General features: G+C 39.7%; 1 protein-coding gene across 2 annotated transcripts in view; it reads left to right on the forward strand.

Moving 5' to 3' along the window:
• Positions 1 to 15,112, forward strand: part of TTC21A (tetratricopeptide repeat domain 21A) — a 75,900-nt gene that overhangs the window by 5,537 nt on the left and 55,251 nt on the right. The window contains exons 5-12 of one of the 2 annotated variants that reach the window (XM_081970197.1): positions 874 to 996; positions 2,574 to 2,731; positions 8,105 to 8,189; positions 9,037 to 9,135; positions 9,390 to 9,585; positions 10,315 to 10,412; positions 11,701 to 11,901; positions 13,207 to 13,336. In XM_081970197.1, the coding sequence (XP_081826323.1) occupies positions 874 to 996; positions 2,574 to 2,731; positions 8,105 to 8,189; positions 9,037 to 9,135; positions 9,390 to 9,585; positions 10,315 to 10,412; positions 11,701 to 11,901; positions 13,207 to 13,336 (1,090 nt within the window). Of the gene's footprint in view, positions 1 to 845; positions 997 to 2,573; positions 2,732 to 8,104; positions 8,190 to 9,036; positions 9,136 to 9,389; positions 9,586 to 10,314; positions 10,413 to 11,700; positions 11,902 to 13,206; positions 13,337 to 15,112 lie in introns of both variants that reach the window. The other variant, XM_081970198.1, reaches the window with a different exon arrangement.

Consider the following 15,112-nt stretch of genomic DNA (forward strand, 5'->3'; position numbering starts at 1 on the left):
GAAGCTCTAGGTATGGCTTAGCTGAGTAGACAATACCACAGAGCAATATTTCCCATTTGTTCTTGAAATAATTCTGGAATACATTTTCCCAAATTTGAGTTCTAATAGTTTCCTCAGGCTTCAGAGCTTTATATTATTTCAGTCTGAATGAAAATCATATACATACATACGTACATACATACATATATACAATAAAATATGACCTTCACAGAAACCTGAGGATACAAAGTTCTATTCTGTGCTGTGCTAGCATGACATATTTATCTCTACTTAACTGAACTATAGTTTATTGAATTGCAGAACATACTGAACCAAAACTAATTTCAAAGGCTGGATTCACCAAACAAGCAGAATTGTACTGTAATTAGATTGTTTGTGGCTCAGTGTGCCATATGAACAGAGATACATTTCCCCCCTTGTTTTAGTGTTGGGAATCATAAATAGAACACAACTCTAGGAATGTGGCAGAAGGATGCTATTTTTCTCTTGGTTAAATTCAACAGCATTTCCAGGATGGTCAAAATCTGCATGTTAGTGGGAATGGCATTATGATGCACGACTTAATATTGTTATATGTATGTTTGAGGGACATACATACCCTCCCGTCACACACCACCAGTCATATTGAAATAATAGGTTGAAATAAGTAGAACATTATACACATATGTATAAAATAAGACATTTTCATCCTTTAGTGCTGTAGTAATATTTTTATCATTTGTATTTTTAATAGTAACACATAGTAAATAAGCATATAATGTGCAGAACACCTTTGCTGTTCATGCTGTTCTGTTGCACATGAAATGTTAATTAATGAAATATTTAATCTTCATTAAATTTCTTAGAAGTTCCATCACTTTAAAATTGCTGCAGGGGCAGGTTTTGAAAGGATGGATCTATGTTACATCCGATAAACAACATTCTGTTAAGAAATCTATTAAATATCTGGAGGAAGGAATTCAAGACAATACAGATATATTTGGGATGATGGGAAAGGTAAGTTATGGTTTTATATCTTCAAATTATTAGGGATGTATCAATATAATGACATTGTCAGTTGAAAAGTCTAATATAGGTTGCATGTTTTTGATTGAGCTTAAAAAGCTGAACAGCTAAGTTAATATTACTGGATCCAGGCCCCTCCTGAGTCTTAAAAGCTGCTAGGAAGGTGATTCATGGTTGTCCCCAGGCCATGGCATTGGCATCTCTGAAGGGGTGGTTCCTCTTGCTTCAAAAGAGACAATGGTACTCTCTCTTCTCAAATGACAATCAAACCCAACAGCTTTCAATAATTACCAACCAATCAGTCTCCAACATTCCCTTTCTTGGGAAGGTTTTCGAGAAAATGGTCAGCCTGCAGCTGATGAAAATCCTGGACGAAAAAGATTACCTGGATCTATTGCAGTCAGGTTTTAGGCCAGAATTTGGTACTGAGAGAGCCTTGGTCATCCTTGTCAAAGACCTGTGACAGAGCTGGAATGTGAGTGGCACATCCATTCTTGTGCTTGATTTCTCAGCAGATTTTAATATCATTGACAATTGTATCTTTCTGAACCAGTTCAGTGGGTTGGAGGTGGGGGCTCTCTTCTCAATCCTGGCTTTATATCCATCTGTTCTTAAGGCTTGTTCTTGTGCAACTAAAATTAGTCCCTCGGTCTCTTTCTTCAATTTTCCTGCTCTTAGCCATTGCCAGATCTTTTTAGTGTCCCTCTTAATTTTTTTTATGTGCTGGCTATGTAACTCTTTATCTTGTCACATCTCTTTTCTATTCTTCATTTTATTATGATTGGTCACACAATCAAAATGTTTAGACTCATTTTTTATCTATTGAGACCTTTCCATGGACCTGGGATAGGCAGATGTTGATAACAACGCAGAATGTAAGCTGTTGGCAGCGGCAGCAGTAGGGTGGCAGTTTTAAATTTACTACTTCTTAAAAACCATTAGTAAGTCATACAGTGCTGCTTCGCCAGCCGCACATTGTTCAGGCCCAATAAATTGTATTGCTGAGTTACAAGATCCTAAGTAGCATCTTAATGCATACAAAAATCATATTTTGTTTGTTTTCAAGAAATAGACCTGATTGAAATAATCATACTGGAATGACACAAATTATTTTATAAATATATAAATATGAATTTATTTATTTATTTAACTGAGTAGTTAGAATGCAGTATTGCAGACTGACTTTGCTCAAATTGCCAGGAGTTCGATTCTGACGGGTTCAAGGTTGACTAAGCCTTCATAGTCCTTTCATGGTCAGTAAAATGAGCCAGATTGTTGAGGGCAATATGCTGACTCTGTAAACTGTTTAGAGAAGGCTGTAAAAGCACTGTAAAGTGGTGTGTAAATCTAAGTGCTGTAACTATTGCTGTTTATTTAAAACATATTGCTGCCCATCTTAGAACCAACTGGGAAGCTCCCAATCAAATGCCAAATCTATATTGAATTTAGACAATTTAATTATCGAATATAGATGGTTAGGACAACAACACAAAGTTACTTAAATGTCTTTTACAAATAATGCACTTTTCCCCTCCCTTTTATCCCAACTGATTTTTCTGTCTTTATAGGCCACGTATTTCATGGTGCATCAGAATTATTCAGGGGCTCTGGAAATAATTAGCCAGTTAGTGGTCACTTTTCCTTTCTTCGTGCCAGCCCTTATCACTAAGATGAAACTACATTTAGCAATGCAAGACTGGGAGCAAAGTGTGGAAGAAAGTAAACGGTAGGAGTTTATTGCCAAAAAAAGAGAAGATTGAGGGAAATTCCTTCAATTTTAAAATATTTGGACTGCTTTATGAAGTCACTTCCCTGTACCTGCTCTGTACTTGTAAAGAATATGTAACACATTTGTTTCCCTGCTTCAGAAATGCTTTTCTGCTTTTAAATCTTCAAATTGGTTCCTACTGAAATATCTGCCTCCAAAAAGCAGATATTCTACTTTGCTTCATGTACGTGTATCATACTGAAAAAATCCTCAGACAGAAGCTGCCTTAGTTCAATCAATAGACAGTGATAAGATTCTATTGTTTGGCTTCTATTGCTGCTCCTGTCTCAGTTATGATTGTATGATATTTAATTACGTTACATGGGAGGTTCTAAAGGTTCTTGCTAAGTTGCCTGTGTAATAAGAATGGAATGGAAAGACAACTTCATACATTTTTCAAGTTAGAGCACAGTCAGATTCCCATCTAACTTTTAATTAATCCAATGGAGCTAACTTTTCTGTGCTTTGGAGCACATAGGAGTACAAGCCTAGCACTAGTTAACCATTCTATAAATGAACTGTTTTTATTTTAAAGGTTGCTAGATTTTATGTTTCGTCTTCTTGATAATCTGAAGAACCATTTTGCCCAGTTATCTAAAGCTCTATCAGCTCTATTTAGCTCTGCAAAAAAAAAATCAATAAACTAATAGCCCATTCCAGGATAATTTTTAACCAGATAGAATTAGAATAGATTCATATAGATACAGTGGATGATCCCATAACCACACTTATTCCCCTTCTTTGCTTAGAGGGAAATTTGTCCTCTAACACTGTTAACAATATTAGTTACAGTGTTTATGTAACCCCACAAAAATAGGATTTACACTTAATATAAATAAACATTGTTACAAATCTAATACTTGAGGAGAAAGGCACAAACTACCACCCAAGAAGAAGGCATGAGGCAATGTGTCAGCCTGTTTCGCTATTGCCTTTCGGCTGCCATTGAAACGGGGAGGGAGGGGCTGGTATTTGGGAGGGGAAGTTTTAGTACAGGAGAGATTGTAAAAGGAGTTTTGGTCTCACTGTCTACTACGCCTGCTGGAGATTAGTGCTTGGTGTCGGTCAAGGCCAACCGTCCTGCATATCAACCTGATGATGCTCCTTGAAGATGGAACTCAAATGACACGTAAGGGATTTACAGATTGGACAGTGGCAGGAAGGTTACCAGGGGGAGGGGGTTGGTCACATATTGATATGTATGATTTTGCGTGCTTTTGCCTCAGATCTTGCTTTGCTCAGCTGCTATCTTTTCATAACCAGTAAAAGTACTCTTAATTCTGCAAAATGGAGTTAAGTGGTTTCTTTCTTGGTTGCTGAAGGAGGCCGGCTTGACATTAAACAAGATCTCACTTTTGTACTCATCCCAGAGCTAACACCTTCCGAGGGGAGTGTAAATAAAACCAAAACTTTCAAAGGAATGTCTTACCCAGGCAGCGACCAGGAGGACGACATGGGGGTGGCTGCATCCTCATGTCCCTTGGAGACGGAGCAGATGGCAGATCTGAATTTGGAGGAATGATCTGTCCACCCCAGGTGGTCATTGGGAGTGGGACAGAAGTATGACCCTAAGGAAATTCAGGCTGGAGTTAGCACAAGGCGACATTGGCGGCCGGCAGCTGCTTGGCAGGACGCCAACGAGGAGAACCTTATGATGTCCCAGGTTATGAAACTCTTTCAAGAGGTTTGGGAGAGGCAACGTTTATGTGAGAACGGTCCCGAAAGAGAAGCTGATCTCCCAGACCTAGAGGAGAGAACTGCAGAAGCCCTGTTCCACCCAAGGGGGGCCCTGGGGGCAGACAGTGGAGCTCATCAGGATGGGGAAGCCCCAGCAGCAGCAGCCGCGAAAGCCCTTCCAAGAGGAGGAGGGCCCCCCGCAGACGCCGGATGGCAAAAGTTCCTGTGCTTGGTGTAAAATTTGGAGGTGATCCAAAGGAACTAGGATTTTTCCTGGTCCAAATCTGGAATTTCATGCAACAGTTCGGAGAGGATCTCCCCACAGAAGAAGTCAAGGTAAGAAGAACAAGGAGAACAAGGCAGCGGCATGGATGGTTGCCCTGCATAACGATGACTCCCCCCTGCTGAGAGGCTATAATTGGTTTATGGCCGCCCTGAGGAAACGCTTTGATGACCCGCTCACAGAGCGGAAGGCCAGAACCAGAATGAAAACCATTACCCAGGGGACGAACCCAGTTGCTGATTATATACAAGAGTTTCGTGAATTGTCCGTTTATATGCGGGAGTAGTCGGAAGAAGCTTTAATGGACAGTTTTATGGATGGCTTAAACAAAGATATATACCAAAACTGTGTAAGCGGGGCGGGGGGGGGGCGTAACTTGCAATGCTGGTACGAATTGGCAGCAGACATGGAGATCGATCTAGCCAGAGACAAGTACCACAAAGACTGAGGAAGAAAAAGCTACCCCTCCCAACCCCCCCAAAGGAACTCCAAATGGAGGAAAAAGTTGGTCTACAAGCAAGCTCCGGTCTACCTGCTTCCGTTGCGGAACGAAGAGACACGGGACAGCAAATTGCCGCTCCAGGATTGGCCCAAAGTCCTCTGCCGGGGAGGAGAGGAAGCCAGATAAACAACCTGAGAAGAGAAGGGACACTGCCATGAAAGGGGTGGAACTTTTTGCGCAATTCCCTCCCATCCCAAAAGAAGAAAAACCGTCCTCATCGGGGGAAAGTGAAACTGAAGCCGATGACGACCTTCTGTTAAGTTCCCAATCGGGCCCCATGACCATCCCAGTAGAACTTAAGTGCCCTCTACTGGCACCCAAGCAAAAATGCTGGCCCTTTTAGACTTGGGATGCACACATTGCATTGTTAGCCCAGAAGTGGTGGAAAAAATGGGCTTGAAACTGAGAACTTTGAAAGTCCCCATTGCCTTTTGCCAGCTAGATGGGTCTATAACTGGGGGGGCTCCGGCCCATTTTGTGACTGAACCTATAGACATGTGGATGGGAGATCACCAGGAAACATTAAGTTTCATTGTGGCACCGGGGATGGACCGGCCTCTCATACTGGGCTTACCCTGGTTATCTAAATGGAACCCACACATCAACTGGAAGAAAGAGTGGTTGCTCATCCGATCCGCTAAACCCCTGAAGGAGAAGGGAGGGTTTCCAATATTACCAACCCTGAACCTAATCTAGCGGCCGCAGTGCATGAAAAAATTGAGGGGGAGGAGAAAATCCCAAAGGAATATTGGGACCTAAGGATGTTTTCAGTGAAAAATCCTCTGATAAATTACCCCCTCACTGCGCGACGGATTGCAGCATTGAGATCCTCCCAGGAGTAAAACTTCCAAAACCCCAGATTTACTCAAATGAGCCCAAGCGAAATGGAGGAAGTTTATTGACAAAAATTTGAAAAGGGGGTTTATTGAATCTGCTAGGCCATGTGTGGCCTCCCCTGTGTTGTTTAGAGAAAAGATGGCTCCTTTCGTCTTTGTGTTAACTACAAGAATCTTAATAGTGTGAGCATGGAAAATGTATACCCCCTCTCTCTGATGAAGGATATGTTGCACCAATTGGGTAAAGAGAAGATCTTCATGAAATTGGACCTAAGAGAGGCCTACTATAGAGTCAGAATCAAAGAGGGAGATGAATGGAAAACTGCTTTCAACTGCCCACTCAGGTGTTTTCAATTCAGAGTACTCCCATTTGGCCTACAGGGGGCGCCAGCTGTTTTCATGCAATTAATAAATGAAGTTTTACATGAACACCTGTACAAGGGCGTGATGGTCTACCTTGACGACATTCTTGTCTACACAGAAACATGTGATGAACACATCACTTTAGTACGATTAGTACTCAAGAAACTCCGGGCCGCAGAACTTTATGCCAAATTGTATAAATGTGAATTTCATCAAGAGAAAATTGATTACTTGGGCTACCACATCTCCCACAACGGCATCAAGATGGACCCAGCAAAAGTCCAGACTGTAACTGAATGGGCACCTTTGGGATTTGCAAATTTTTATTGTCAATTTATCCCCTTGTTTGCCAGCATTGCTCTGCCCATTACAAATCTCCTAGAGTCAAAAAAGGAGGCCAAGCCTAGACTGGGTAAGCCTTTGAATTCGACTATGGAGTGTCAAGCCGCTATCGAAAAATTAAAGCGACTCTTTGCAGCTGAACCCGTTTTGAAACACACAGATATGGAGGCACCATTTATCGTTCAAGTTGATGCCAGTGATGTGGCGGTGGGGGCAGTATTACTTCAAACGAACGCTGATGGAAAATTGCAGCCATGTGCTTACACCTCTCGCAAACTGACAGAGACGGAGAGATGATGGGTTATATGGGAAAAGGAAGCTTTTCCGGTCAGATTGGCTTTGATGACCTGGTGACATTTCCTAGAAGGGGCGAAACACCCTTTTGAAGTATGGACTGATCATAAAAAATTGGTAGCATTTCCCCCCTCTCAGGCTGAGTGGGTTGATAAATCTCATGTTAGAGCTCCTAGACTCTTACAGAAGTTCTACGCTAAGTACCCTGATAAGCCTTGATCATATTTGAATCATACATGTCTTGTGTTGTCTTTTCTATTGTTTTATTTTCTTGCAGGGATGACTTCTTTTTCCTGAAGGAGGGCCGGATGTCAGCCTCTGTTTCGCTATTTGCTTTTGGCTGCCATTGAAACGGGGAGGGGGGGCTGGTATTTGGGAGGGGAAGTTTTAGTACAGGAGAGATTGTAAAAAGGGAGTTTTGGCCTCACCGTCTACTGCGCATGCTGGAGATTAGTGCTTGGTGTTGGTGAAGGCCAACCGTCCTGCATATCAACCTGATGATGCTCCTTGAAGATGACATCTAAGGGATTATAGTTTGGGCGGAGGGTTACCAGGGGGAGGGGGTTGGTCACATATTGATATGTATGATTTTGCGTGCTTTTGCCTCAGATCTTGCTTTGCTTAGCTGCTATCTTTTCATAACCAGTAAAAGTACTCTTAATTCTGCAAAATGGAGTTAAGTGGTTTCTTTCTTGGTTGCTGAGGGAGGCCGGCTTGACACAATGTCTCAAACATGAACTTGTTTCTAGAATAACCAAAGAAACTCCTGGCGGTGTTATGTGAATTCAGTAGATGATTTTTCTTTGTTTTTTGAAAATTGAAATTTCTATAGTTTCCCAAAATTATTGAATTTGCCCCATTCTCTGTATATTTTAAAGATGATGCAATCCCTTTCTAATTTATTTTCTTAGTCATTCTTCACTAGAGTATGACCATGTATCAACCTGTCACTTTTGACTAAAATTAATCTCTTTTAATATTAATAATTTATCTAGTATTGCTTTCTCATTCCCTGGAAACAATCCTTGTTTTAGAATCTTAAGCAAGGAGCCAAATGATATAGATGGACTCCAATACATGGTGATAAATCATCTTGCTGTCACTGGCAATAAAACCACGGTGAGTATTATGTTATGTAAGACTGGGGCCTCTGATTTCGTAGTTCCTTTAGTTCAATCAGCATTATACTCTTTACCCACAGTCAAGTTTGCTATGTTTTGCACTGTTAACAACTTGGAAATATACTTTAATACCTAGATAGAAACTGTCATAAAGAGTTTGCAATATATCTAAGAATGTCAGAATGGGACAACTTGCCACAACAACTTGCTATGGCCAATTCACTGCAGCTAACTCAGCACAGATAACTTGCCGGAGGACAACTTGCTGCAGGACAATTTAAAAATTCAACTTAATTATTTAAAATAAAATATGATTCTATTCCACCAATAGAATAAATATTATTTAACATTAGTGTAGCTCTTATCCCGCAGCAAGTTGTCCCATGGAGAATTGGCTGCGGCAAGTTGGCTGTGGTGAATTGTCATAGACCCCTCAGAATGTATCCTTTGGTATCTGAACTTCATTAATAAAAACACATTTCTGATCCATAGAAAGGAACATGTGAATGTCACTGTAGAATAATATTTAGGGCTTAGTGTTAGGAAATTGGACTAGAAGATCTGATGTTCAAGTCTACACGGCCTTGGAAACTCACAAAATGATTTGAAACTAATCATTGTCACACATGATGAATATATATCTTAGATTTATGCATGTGATTAACCTGGAGGAGGGCATATTATCTTGAGATTCTAGAAGAGATATAAATACAATTAAATAAATAAATAAAGGTTACAATCATGTAGGTGGTTAGTGATCTTAGTCATGAGAGTTTTCTTATGTCATTCAATGTAACAAATAATCTGTGTCTGATCATAAAGTAATATTGATATTTTGAATGTAGGCGTTACATCTGTTTAGAGAATATATTGTTGCTTTGGACATGAAAGAACCTCAAAGACCAGAATTTCACTTTCAAAAAATGCTGGTGATCACTAGACTGGTAAAACTCTATTCCTCTTAATATTTAGTTTTTCCTATCTTCCTAAATTTATCTTCCTAAATTTAATTTGTTTCTGTTTCTCACCTTGTTTCTAATCAAAATATTAGTGATGCAAAGAAAAATCTGAGTTACAGTTACTTTGTTCATTAAATATGTTCTAAAAAAGATAGCTCATAATCCTTGCTTCTATTTATACACTGTATGTGTATGTATGTGTGTGTGTGGACTAACTTTCTTGGAACTCTTATGTTTAGTCTGGGAAGAATCAAGATATCCTTGAGGAAGTTTATGACTTCATTAAAACCGCTTGTAGTAAGCTCTTATCTACCGATGCACGTTTTGCAAATGAATTAGGATATCAGCTAATCCTTCAAGGAAAGTGGAAGGACGCTTCTGCGTGGTACAGAAAAGCCATAGATTTGGATGAAAATACCGTAGATTCATTGACAGGTGGGCTACTATTATATAGCTATTTAGATATTTATATCTATTTGCCCTTCACGTTTGAACCATATATATAATGCCTTTACCTGGGGCGTATTTTAAGAAGTAGTACTGAACATTTGGATATGACTCGTATTTCTTTAGCTGTTGTTTGGAGCAGAGAAAGCTGAGACATATTAGAGAGTGTGAAACTGCTGTTCATACACAGAAATGCTGGATATTCCAGGATAGTGAAAGACAGATTCATTCAAAGAGCAAAATTAGAAGATTTCCAGAGAAAAATGAAACTGCTTGGCATCCTTTGGTTGAGGGGGCGGGGGAGAGAAGAGAAGAACCAAAGTCAGCAGATGAAAGAGCAACTGTCAAGTCTTTGTCTAAAGATAGCTGAGCCAAAAAAAACTTATAGAGAAAGGGATAGTGGAACAAACAGCCCCAAGCCTGTTTAATAAATTCACTATAAATAATAACTTCCATAATTTCATTTGTAAATATTTTGTTAATAAAAGTGGTTACTCTACCATTTGATTTGTATGAATAGTTTATTGCCATCCTGAATATAGATCCAAAGAGAGAAGAGGTTGCAATTAAATTGAAATATGATGATAAGCAACTTCCACAGCTTCTCTCTTACAATATCTTTGCATTAACAGTGTGATCAATTGCTTATCTGCTTTTTACAATAACAAGTCCGTGACAGTTATTAAAAATATATTTTATCATATATGTTCATTACAGGAATTATATGGTGCCAAGTGCTCGGAGGAAAGCTAGAAGAAGCTGAACAACAATTAGAGTTCCTGAAAGAAGTTCAACAGTCAATTGGAAAATCTTCAGTTAGAATACTCTTTATTTTCTTTAATTACTTATTTTACTTGTTTTCTTGGTAGGATCCCCATTAGTCACTCCTAGATTCACTTCCATTTGACACCAGACTGAAATAATGGTCCTGAGAACAATTGGATGCCAATTAGTGATGGCTGGGTGATGCTACAGGATGCTTTCATCATTACCAAGGAATCTGTTGTAGAGACTATGAAACAACAATTAGTGCCCCTTCATGCACATAAATGATCCAAGTCCCGGGTTAGAGGATTCACACTGGGCTTAAATCGCCTAATTTGAGTTTGTAAATTCCAAAGATATAGGCTGTGAGATGAATCTTCTTTTTTTAAAAGCTACTGGACCCTTTATCAACCCCCTCTTAATCCAGACCATCTCTCCATGTGGAAGATAGCAGCTCCTGCTTGTGTGGCGATGTTTCAGCTTTTTTCATGCTTCTAAAATCTTACATGGAAAAGATCACATGTACAGTTACAGAACAGTTCCATGTAACTCCATGTTACTGGTAAAATATCTGCTTGCCTTGGCAGTTTAGGCTGCTGAAATGGGTTATGGTGAAATAGAGTACGGAATGCCTTAAACGGCAGTGCCCAAAATGGTCTGATTACTACAAAAGCCTATTCTGATTTCTTCATGGGAAATTTTGCATATTTTCTCTCTGATCATCTCCTTGCATGTAGAGTAAACTACATCAAAAACACATGGATTTGCTTAGTACAGGTAGCCCTCAACTTACAACAGTTCATTTAGTGATCATTTGAAGTTACAACAGCACTGGAAAAAGTGACATGACTGTTTTTCACAGTTACACCTTTGCAGCACACCCATGATCATTTGATCAAAATTCAGATGCTTGGTAACTGATTCATATTTATGATAGTTGCAGTCTCCCAGGAGTCATGTGATCCCTTTTGTGATCTTCTGACAAGCAAAGACAATAGGGAATCTAGATTAATTTAACAACCAGGTTACTAACTTAACAACTGTCATGATTCACTTAACAACTGTGGCAAGAAAGGTCATAAAATGAGACAAAACTCAATTTAAAAATTATCACTTAACATAAATTTTGGGCTCAATTTTAGTCATAAAGCGAGGTCTATCTGTATTCAGATGCAACATTCAACGTCCAACCAGCTAGAGAAAGATTAGAATTCACACATGAAAGAGAAGGAAACAAATAATCCCGCACTCCTCCCTATTTACACACTAGTTCATATACAATTTGCACTGAATTTCACGGATATTAAATTCATTTTTAAAATACTCTCTCTCTTCCAGGTTCTAGCTTATCTGCAGGCAGTTATTGCTTCAAGGAAAAATAAGACTGAACAGATTGCTTGTGCCTTTCTCAATGAAGCTGCAGAACTTCATTTTTCTGCTTTGCATGGTCTTCCTTTGAGTATTGAATATTACGAAAAGCTCAACCCCATGTTTTTGATTGAAATTGTGAAAGAATATTTGACCTTTTGTCCCAAACAGGTAGAAAACTGCCTTTCTTACTTGTCCTTTCCTAAGCAGAACATTCTCAATTTCCTAAGCAGTATATTCTCAATTACAGTAGTACTCAATTTACAACAGTTCATTTAGTGACTGCTCAAAAGTTACAACATCACTGAAAAAAGTGACATGACTATTTTTTACACTTACGACCATGGTAGCATCCTCATGATCACTTGATCAAAATTCGGATGCTTGGCAACTGGCTCATATTTATGATGGTTGCAGTGTCCCAGGGTCACGTGATCCCCTTTTGCGACCTTCTGACTGGCAAACTCGATGGAGAAGTCAGATTCACTTAACAACCATGCTACTAACTCAACAATTGCAATGATTCATTTAATAATTGTGGCAAGAAAGGTCGCAAAATGGGGCAAAACTCACTTAACAAATGTCTCACTTAGCAACATAAATTTTGGGCTCAATTGTGATTGTAAGTCAAGGACTACCTGTACTGGCACTAAAATCTAATGAGAAAACTCTGGGTCCCATATGTCAAATAGTTTCTCAAAAATGAATGAAGGTTTAGAACATAACTGGAGACCATGCCAAAGGTAGTCCTTCTTATGACCACTTGTTTAGGAGTCAAATTCACAGTGGCACTGAATAAGCAAGACTTAAGTCTGGTCTGCAAAGTTGTGGCTATTGCATCATCCTCGCAGTCATGTGATTGTGATTTCTGATATTGCTTGCCACACAAGCAAAATCATTGAGGAAGCTGGCAAGAATTTGAAGCCATTCCCACTGCTTTGCTGCTTGCCTACTTTGCACTGCTTTGTTACTGCCAACCTGCAGCACTCCCCTCACCATGGCACTGCCAGTCCCTGGGACTCCATCCTCAACCTGCTCAACAGGTTCTCAGGTTACAATGGCAATAGGAACTACATAATTTCTTTACAACTGTATCGATTAGAGATGGAAGTTCCAGTCTTGATTGCCGTCATAACCAAAAAACTACCTGTATGTGGATGTTTTTCTGTCTAGCTCAAGTGGGGTTTTTTTTTTTTTTTTGGCCTTGGCAACTGTAAGATGGTTGGCAAGCACCATTCTTGAATAAAATACTTTTAAGTTCTTTAAAATTGTAGATCTAGCTTGTCACTCAACATAATACAATATTGTTTTTACTCTAGAAGACATCATCTTTGTCTTAATTCCTGTAAATAGTACTGTACTCTTATCAGTTATAAAGCCTATCCACATACTTTTGGGAATAGCCAACAAATAAATTATTTCACCTTATATGTTACAGTTCTGGAAAATGTGTATTTTCACTTTTTACCCTTATAGCCTCGATTACCTGGCCAAGTTTTATCTCCCCTTCTAAAGCAAGTGACAATAATTTTGAATCCACTGGTAAAATCAGCTCCTGGGATAATAGAGCCTCTTTTCCTCATGGCTCAAGTTAAATATTTATCAGGTAAGTTTTGATCTAATGGCTTACCCAAATAAAAATAATATTCACAGATTTTACATTGTAATTTTTTATGTTGGTTATTTTGATAAATTCAACATAGTCACTAAAAAGTTTGAATGAGCTTGTTTTGTACAAGTATTGTTTTCTTTTCCAACACTTTTTATGATTAGTTGATCCTGAATTTTTTCTGTCTTCATGCTTTCAACAAAATTTAAAATAAGTTATTTCCAACATATACATCTATACCCCCAAAACTTTCAGGTCTCCCATAATGAGCTTTGCATCTGATCCTATGTGCCCTGGTGTCTCACAATTTAGCTATTTTCAGACATGTCCTTAGATTAAGGGAACTGAAGTTGGAGTTATCTAAAAAATAGCACTGGAAAATATTGGTATACATATTAAATAGAAGTGAGATCAGGTATTTGTGTAGTAATGTCTGCTATTGAGATAATTCCTACAGTTCAAATATATTTTATAAACAGAGCTACATTTTCAATAAACCTTTTAAGGCCATAGCTTAATTTTGCCTTCCAAATTAGGAATAAATCTTTCAATTGTAGACAAGGTTATGCACAGGTGGCAAATATCTGTAGCCTGGGTGGAGGATGAAGTCATTCCACAAGCTCAGAGAATGGGCGTTGGTTACTCACCTGATAAGCCCTTTCTCCAAATGGTGGAGACATTATCCAGACATGGGTATTCCAGCTAGTGTCCAATAGGACTGGGTCTACCAAATTGACGTCCCACCCTCTGTGCTAGCCGCTCCAGCTTAGACGAAGGAAGAATAAAGGTAGACTGCTATGTCAACTTCAGATAAAATATGTGATCTCTCCTTGTCAAGGCAAAAAAAAAAAAAAGATTAGTCTGAACAAAACTCCCAGGGTGAGGCCGGATGATGTCTCCACCATTTGGAGAAGGTGTATCAGGTGAGTAACCAACGCCCATTCTCTCAGTAGGTGGAGACATCATCCAGACATGGGACATACCAAAACCTAATCTGTCCCATGGGAACAGAGTGAAGACTTAAGAATCTTGTTGGGCCACCACCTGCTGCAATACTCGCCGGCCGAAGGCTGCATCTGCCGACGCATATCTGTCTTAGCCTGTAGTGGCAGATGAATGGTGATGGCGTTGTCCACGTGGCCGCCCGGCACATCTCCTCTAAGGGGGCCTGAGATGACCAGGCAGCTGAAGTGGCAGCGCTGCGTGTGGAGTGTGCCGTGATTTGTTGTGGAACCGGAATATATAGAGCGATGTAGGCTCTGGAAATCGCTGTGCGAATCCAACATCCAATATCTGTAGAAGAAGCCTTGGACCCCTTCTTACCTCCAGGTTGGAAACGTACAAAGAGAGCCTCTGAACGTCAGAATTCTGCCATGCGTTTGATGTACACATGCAAGGCCCGACGCACATCGAGGCAGTGCCATTTGCGTTCTAGATGATGTAATGGTTTGGGACAAAAGTCAGGAAGCACCAATTCTTGTGCTCTATGAAATCCTGAGTTTCCTTAGGTACGAAAGTAGGGTCCAGACTGAGGACAACTCTGTCAGGATGAAATATGCATAGACTCTCTGGTAGACAATGCTGCTAGTTCAGAGACCCGCCTGGCTGTAGTGACTGCAACAAGAAACACAACCTTTATTGTTAGATGGTACAAAGATGCTGAATGTAGAGGTTCAAATGGAGGCCCTGCCAAGGCATCCAAGACCTTGGCAATGTCCCAAGAAAGAAACCTATGTATAGGAGGAGGAATGAGATTGGTAGTGCCTCTAAGAA

This window comes from Natrix helvetica, assembly GCF_964273705.1.
Source record: "Natrix helvetica genome assembly, chromosome: Z".
NCBI lineage: Eukaryota > Metazoa > Chordata > Lepidosauria > Squamata > Natricidae > Natrix > Natrix helvetica.